Here is an 8,098-nt window from a genome sequence, read left to right as displayed (position 1 = left end):
GGAGAGGTGATGAATTGTGCCCACTCCCCTACAGAAGAGGGCTTGCAATCATGTTACCCTAACACTCACCTACTTTCCTCTGATCAAAAGAGATGTTTGCCCTCTGTCCCTTTTTGGGGGAGGCTGGTAGAGAATACTTTGACATATGTATTATTAAATGTAGAGTCTAAGAAGTATACACACCTTCTTGGCATATGAAATCATGTTCAGTGCAGTGCTGTATGTTTTCTGGCAGCCTTTAAGTATAGTTTAGAAAACATTACTCCCATAAAATGTGTTAAGCGCTTAGAAAAGGCAAGCAACTCTACAAAACCTGATACGAAAGGGACTATAGAAGAAGGTTGCTGTCATGAAGCTGTGTTGTTTATTTCACCATGGAAAAAGAGAGCTTTTCATGTTGTTAGAGCATTGAGGGAATTGTGTGACTTTTGTGAGGAAACTAAGAAACCCTTTATACCTTGAAAATATGTAAAGAACTCAAGTCTCCATTAAGAAATGGGCTTCATCATTAAACTCTAGTTACTAAAATTATGATTAATTTACTCTAGAGCTACTTTATTTTATCTAGACTGTTTTGGAACCCAAAATGATCAAAGGGTTTCGAGCAACTTGCCTGAGGAGAAAAGTTACAACATTTGGGCTTACTGTTGAAAAGGCAAGGAAAGAGGGCACATGATAGAGGTGTATAAAATTATGCATTGAGTGGATAGGCTTCTCTCATACTACTGGAAATTGGGGCCATCCAAGGAAGCTGAATGTTGGAAGATTCAGACAAAGGAAAGTACTTCTTTACACATAGTTACATGGAATTCTCTCCCACTAAATGTAATGATGGTACCTGGCGTGGATGTCTTTAAACAGATTAGACACATTCATGTAAGGCTATCAATGGCTGCTAGCCATGCTTGGCCATTCTCTGTTGGAAACAGAATGTACTCAGGTCTTGCTTGTAGGCGTCATCCAGTAGGCATCTGGTTGGCCACTGAAAAATGGATGATGGACTATATGGGCCTTTGGCCTGATCCAGCAGTGATGATCCTACATTATTACATGGCTTGTTACTAGAACAGAAAACCTTTATACTTGCTTAGTCCATAAGTAAACATACCAACCATACTTGCTTTTATTTCAGTGTACATTCTCAAAAGTTGCATCGAGTAGTAAGTTTTAGAAATCAGAGTACTTTGTACTGTCTTTGGCCAGTCATGCTGTCATTTTGATGCCAAAATAAGTTATTTAGGAATATGAATCACCAAGTTAGGGGCCTGCATGTAAGATCTGGCATCTGATCTGAGCACACATGTTTATAAAAACAAAGCCATGAACAGTAGGCAATTGTGGCTATATCTTAAATGTGTAAGCACTGCACAGTTGACAAACACAATCTCACCATAGGTATGGCACTGCAGTTTAAATTTTCTACATAAAATTAAGTTTAGTTTTACCATGGAAGAATGTTATATGAAATCCACTATTGTATCTTAATAATTATAATTTCAAGTACTAAAACTTTGAAATGCAGACAAAATGCCTATCCCATCCTTGGAGACGTTAAGACTGCAGTAGTTTAACTCAGTGCAACTTCTCAATAAGCACTCTTAGGACTGCACTGCAACAGTGCCTGAAATATTTTTAAACGGTATTTAAGAAATACTTGATACATATAAAAACAGTTATTAAAATCCTACCCACTGAAGGCCATTTTAATACAAGTATTGTACAGTATATCATCTACTGAGTGCATTAAGGATTCCCAGACACAAGCATTCCCCCCATAAACTACAGTTGAGAAAGACATGTAATTAAACGAGAAGCTTTAATTTTCAATGGTTCCATCCAATAAAATAAGTGGGAGCTTCCCCTCTGACGTCAGTGGGATGTGAATTGCACCCTAAGGCTAGAATCCTAAGCACACTTACTTAAGAGCAAGCTCCGCCAAACAGAGTGGGGACTTTCTTCTGAGTAATCATGTACAGGATTGTGCTTTAAATGTTTACTAGTATAGTTTCAGTTCCTGTCCTATCACAACATGCAAAGTTAATCTCCAGACCCCACTAGAGGATCCTACAATGCATCAGCGAAGGCGGCTGTTGATCACCCAGGTCTTGTCTCAGTCTCTAATCTATGGTATTGCATGTCCTGGGCAGGCAAGCGTGGGCGTCGCAGCAGTGCAGGATCGCTAGACAGCAATATGGAAGTAAGTAGGAAGTTACTGATGTCTAGCTGGATGTGATGTGCATTTCAAACCTTTCTTTTATATACATTTTTTGCTCTTTTTCTTCTAACATACAACCTGCCTGCCTCAAATAAAAATGCATGCCAAGGCTACTCACTTCGTATTTTTAGATTTTTATTTATTTATTTTTTTAAGAAAACAGCAACACTACTACTACTTCTGGCTTGTTTTTAGACCAAGTACCATTTTTTTTATTATTATTATTTCAGCTAACCTCGTCCCCTTCTGTTCCTGCAAGCATGGTTAAATGAATATGATGTGCCCTCTTGCCACCATTTCAGTCTGGTCCCTGCTTAAAGGCCCAGTGGTTATTTGTTACACAGTACACCGTTGGTGCTGTTTGATATTTAACTTAGCTACTGACGTCATGCTCAGCCATTCACATTGCTTATTTTTCGAGTTAAATTGCGAAATGTATGCAGTCGTGACACCATGGAATTGCATAGATAGGGCATGGGGAAAGAAAACAAATAAGACGGATGAATTCAATGTGGATTTCATGAGATTTCATTCATCTTCAAACCATTTATATACTGTTCATGTCTTTGAATTCAACCTGCAGATTTTTGTGTGTGTGTGCGCGCGCACGTGTGTGTGCGTGCGTATGTGTGTGTGATGTCTGTGTGTGTTTGAATTAGGTAGACTACAATCTACATATAGCACACGATGCCTCACCATTGCTATGTCCCTATAGCTGTCCATAAAGAAAATAAAGTGTCCACAGACTAACTAGATAGTCAACGGCTAAATAGCAGGAAATACTGGGCCATAGGTCAGGAGATGTGGGAACAAAGCACAAAACCTACCAATAAAGAAAAACAAGCGTAGTCTCAGTCTAACACTATTAGTGATAGCTCACTTACTTTCTACATCTCAAAATAGAAGCAGTCTACTTTAAAGTTAATGTTAGAGAAAAACGCAGCACAAAATCTGAATGTTAACAGTGTGCTAATTATTTCAGTTTAATTCATTGTAACTGTAGACATGTATATATTTGTTCTTGAAGGGAGAAATAAATCACATGACTATAATAACTTAATAAGAAAAAATGTAGATTTAAAATCAGATCAAAAGGTTTTAATCACTGATTAGTGATTACTTTTTATTGGTCAATATTTTCATTTTTTTGAAGAAAAAGAAAAATCACTTCTTTCTATAATTGGGTCATATCTAGCATCACCTCACCTGTACCTTAAAGGAAGAAATTGGCAGAAAGGCAGACAGAAAGACAGACAGACAGGCATCTCCTATAGGTCATAGACAGACAGACATCTCCTATAGGTCATACAGCAGTTTATCCCTATGAGCTTTCAAGGAAAACATGATGGTCGCTGTGAACTTTTTTCTTTTACACATATTTTAAGGTTTTTTTAATTTTTATTTCTATTAATTTCTTTTTAGGGGTCCATCATTAGCAGTCCTCATATGCGCCGAAGAGCTACATCAACCCGAGAGTGTCCATCTCGCCCTCACCACCAGACTATGCCTAATTCTTCCTCACTACTAGGGTCCTTATTTGGTAGTAAAAGGGGAAAGCCTTCCCAAGGCCACCTAGCAACTGGCCCGTCACAGCACCCACCTCACCCTCCTATACTTTCACATCAGCAGCATTCGCAGCACTCTTCTTCCGCCCTGCACCACGCGGGGCCAGCGGAGGGGCAGACCCAGGCACAAGTGCACACCCACCATTCTCAGTACTGCCACATGCAGAACCCGCCTCCCTACCATCACCACCACCACTACCACCCACCCCAGCACATCCAGCACCCTCACCAGTACCACCACGTGCCGCACTCGCAGCATGTAGCGCATTCGCAGCATTCTTACATACCGCATTCCCACTCGCAACATTCTCATGCCCCCCATCCTCCATTACCCGCTCCTCACCCCGTACACTCTTCCCACGCGCCACATCACCACGGCCAGCCGGTGCCCCCTTCTAGTTCAGCCAGCACTAAGCCCAAACATAGCGGCATCAGCACAATAGTCTAGAACCAAACTCCTCTGCCAGTAATTGTAGCTCTAGACAGGCACTTATAGGAAGCAGAAGCAGCCTATAAAACTGGAATGGTTTGTTTGTTTTTTAATAATAATAAATAAATAAAAATGAAACACAAGCCAGAAACAACTTAATTGACTCCTTTGCCTTAAGGATTCAATAGAACAACTCACGTTAGCTTGATCAGTGCTGGTCTTAACAACTGAACTCAGTGGTGATCTTCTCCCTCCTTTTCTCCAGTAGCCTTGAAAATATGCTGCTTGCTGAAAACATTTATGCTACCTTTTGTTTCACCCACCCCCCCATGACAATTTTTAATGCATAATGAAAACATAACCTCAAAATAAAAGGAAAAAAATATGAAATAGAACCAAGTGTTGCATTCTTGCTCCTTAATTGTCAATGGGCAAAAAAAGTAGACCTCATATGGTTGATGAAAGTACGTAAGTAAACTTTATATAATATAAATATATAAATATATACATATATATATATATATACTGTATAGTTAACATTTATGCTTACAACAAAACTTTTGCAGTCCACAAAGCTAGCAATATATACTTTACCAGGAATTCCATTTACTGATAGAAGGGCAGTACAGTAGTTGAACAGCGTAATGAAAGTGTAGACCAAAAAACTAGGAACAAATTCCAGGCATTTCAGTGTTCTCATTAAAAGTTCTCTGGACTTTGAAAAATATCTCTAAGCAATCATTGCAAAGTGTGCCAAGTAACATAGCATTTAGCTGTTGTAGTCAACTATTGCTTTGTACAAATCCTTATTTTATTAACAAGATAATATACTTAATCAGTATTATAACTGTTCTACTATTTCAGGTAAGCAAACTAGTTAAGATGCAGTAACTATACAGTAGCAACACGAGACCCCCTTTGTTAAGGGCTGTCTCTACCTTTTGGTTACTCAGATTCTTAGACACTTTAAAGGCTGTGATAACTGTGAACTTACACAATCCATAGTTCTTCTTTTATATTCATATATGTTTTAATAAACTCACATGAAGATTTAAATGGAAGGTACTTGCGTACACGGCATAAACATTCATCTCAGACCTTAAAACAAGAAGCATCCATCCCTTTCCCGACACATTGCCACTTTACCATAACTTACTCAGTTTATCTCAGTTAAAATAGACTGCAGTTCAGGCTTGCCTTTCCATATGAAAGTGATCTGAAACTTGAAGGCTTATTTTAGTACAGATTTTTTATAACTGTAATTCCATGTAGCCATGTGCTGGCAGCAGGACTCTCTCACCATTTCTTCATCACATTTGTTAGTTTATCCCAGCACTCAGCAGGCTGAGTCTTTGCTCGAACTGTCATGGTCCAGTTAAGTCGCAAGACATCTCGTAAGAGCCAACTGTGCTGTTGTTGCTTATGTGTTGTAACGAGTCATTCGCAAATCCGTATGCGATTTTTTTGTACCCCCTAAATCCTATTTTTTTAAATTTAAAAAAAAAAGAAAGAAATCATACATGGAGAATACTTTGTAGTTTCAGCATTTTGAGCCACCCCAGTCACAAGGACTGTACATCTAACTGGCAGAAACAAAAGGAACTGCAGAACTACACCAGCAGAATTGTGAATGTGGTTTAAAAGAAGAGGAAGGAAAAGTTCCAGTGAGAGATGGGTAAAACAAATAAACACAAAAACAGTGTTGCTTCGGAATGTAGAAGTGATACATGAAGATGACTCTTATGTATTGGTGATTCCCGATGTCTCCAGTTTGTTTTGTTTTTTCTCTCCCTCTCCTTCTTGCTATGGATTATATCATGATTACCAGCAAAACTAAAAACCAATTACTTCTGTTAACTTCCACTCAGCAAAAACAACCACCTAGAGTTTAGTCTGCTGTTTAAATTTGTCTGTTATTTTCTACGCGTGCAATACTTCCTGTTTTGTTTCCCCCCCCCCCCCCATAAATTAACTACATATGAAATGAAAGTAATAAAAGTCAATTTGATGGTCATCCAGGCAGATTACCGAAGAGGGTTCATCTCAGCAGCCCCTTGAGGCTCGTTGTTCCTTGCAGTTTAAGCATTGTTTGTCCTTATGAGGGATAATAGAACTGTCTGCATGTCATCTAATGTTAATAGTATTAAAGCTACACTCTACATATTGTATATTTGCAAAATATATCAGTGTTACTGTTTATATTAGTTGAAGTAAAGTAATGACATATTTAAATATGTAGACTTTTCTTCAGACCTTTGTACCAATAGTAGAGTCTAACTGTAATTTATAAGTTGTTCCAGAAAAGATAAGTAGCTGGTGGGATACTTTCCCCCCGTGTTGTCACTCGTTGAATATTCTGCATGAACCAGACTCAAAAACACATTCACTGGACAACCACATTGCTTTGCATTTGACGGATTAATATTGGCCACACACAAAAGTACTTTAGTGTTGCCCATCTATTTATATAATTTGGATGCCCTAGGGAACCCCGTGTAAGGTTTTAAACTCCCGTACTGTTGCTTGTTTTAAGTTCACATACACACAAACATCCTTATATGATTCATATGAATTTCGTAAAATGAAGGTTATATATTACTATTATTTATTTCATTTTCTTGCCATATGCATATGGAACATATAAGTAGAGTGAATGCGTTAGAAACATGAAGTGCATGAATCTCAACATACCATGAATACCGAAAGAGGTTCATTCCCCCCCCCATAAGTATTTTCGATAAGAACATCCTGTAACCAGCATTACTTTTCAAAACTTCACTGCTTTTTAGAGGAGCAGTCTAAGGTGCCAGAATCCCTTTTATAGACCAAGAGTACAGAACCGTTTCTCTTAGATTGGGAAAATGACAGCAATCATCATTAGCTTCTATGTGCAGTTAGAGGAAATAAATTTTATAGCATGCAGCAGGGGAAAAGTAGTTACCGGAAAGCTTTTCTTAGTTTTTCCGTATTGATTAAAATCCATACAAAACACTATTGAACCATGTGTCTTTCTTCCCATGAATAGTATGGCTTAGGTAAAAGCAACAATTTGAAGTTAAAAGAAAAACTAAATAACCTTGCAAAAGTATCTTTTCTGGGACAACGTCAAATATGTATTTGTTTTAATCCTTTTAAGTTAAGAATGAAATGTACAACAATGTAAAAAAAAAAGTAATCCTAATATAATGTATGTCTTGTATTGCTAAAAAGAAGTCTTCAAGCATAACATTGTAGAATGATTTTCCCATCAAGCACTGCATGCAGCAGAAGCCTCTTGTTTCTTGATTTTAAAATGAGCTGAAAGACAGTCAGCAGCTATTTAAACAATGACTCTCTACATGTTGACTTGCTGTTCCATATAAAGCTGTGTGTTTACTGCAGTTAAGCATGCATTTTGCTGTTTCCGTTGTAAAATATCATCACATCTTGCCTGCAAAAATGAGTAATTGTGTATATAGTTAAAGAAAAAAACTTGACCAATAATAAGATAAAATTTTGAGGGAGGGAAAGGATAGCGAAGCAGGACCAAGTAGGGAGAATAGCTAATTCTCTATATTGTACATAGTGTGTAAATTAGTATTAATACAAGTCTGCAGTCACTTTCAGGTTGCATACAGTACCTGTCTCCTGCTAGGAACTTTAATCCCAGCCTTGCGTTGTATTAAACTGTTGGAATTAGGTCTTGAATGCAGACTGTTAAAAGACCTCAAGAAACATCATGCTCATGAAAAGCTTCTGTTATGGGAGGCTTCAGACCATTTTGTAACTGTTGGGAAGGAAGGAGTGCTTTCATTTTAATATGCATTGTTTGTAAGTAGTATCAGACCTTATCGTTGTAAAACTATAACTGTGATTATGTGGGAAATCAAATAAATCACTTTGAACTCA

At 37.9% G+C, this 8,098-nt stretch overlaps 1 protein-coding gene across 17 annotated transcripts in view; it reads left to right on the top strand.

The window, feature by feature from the left end:
• Positions 1-8,098, top strand: part of IQSEC1 (IQ motif and Sec7 domain ArfGEF 1) — a 316,254-nt gene extending 308,156 nt beyond the window's left edge. For 14 of the 17 annotated variants that reach the window (XM_053377722.1, XM_053377721.1, XM_053377720.1 and 11 more), the window contains 2 exons: positions 2,148-2,197; positions 3,638-8,098. In XM_053377722.1, the coding sequence (XP_053233697.1) occupies positions 2,148-2,197; positions 3,638-4,228 (641 nt within the window). In that variant the 3' untranslated portion in view covers positions 4,229-8,098. The remainder of the gene's footprint in view (positions 1-2,147; positions 2,198-3,637) is intronic. The other 3 variants (XM_053377731.1, XM_053377733.1, XM_053377732.1) reach the window with 3 other exon arrangements.

Source organism: Podarcis raffonei, chromosome 2, assembly GCF_027172205.1.
Source record: "Podarcis raffonei isolate rPodRaf1 chromosome 2, rPodRaf1.pri, whole genome shotgun sequence".
In the NCBI taxonomy this organism is placed as follows: Eukaryota; Metazoa; Chordata; class Lepidosauria; order Squamata; family Lacertidae; genus Podarcis; species Podarcis raffonei.
This window is presented reverse-complemented; position numbering and strand designations above follow the sequence as displayed.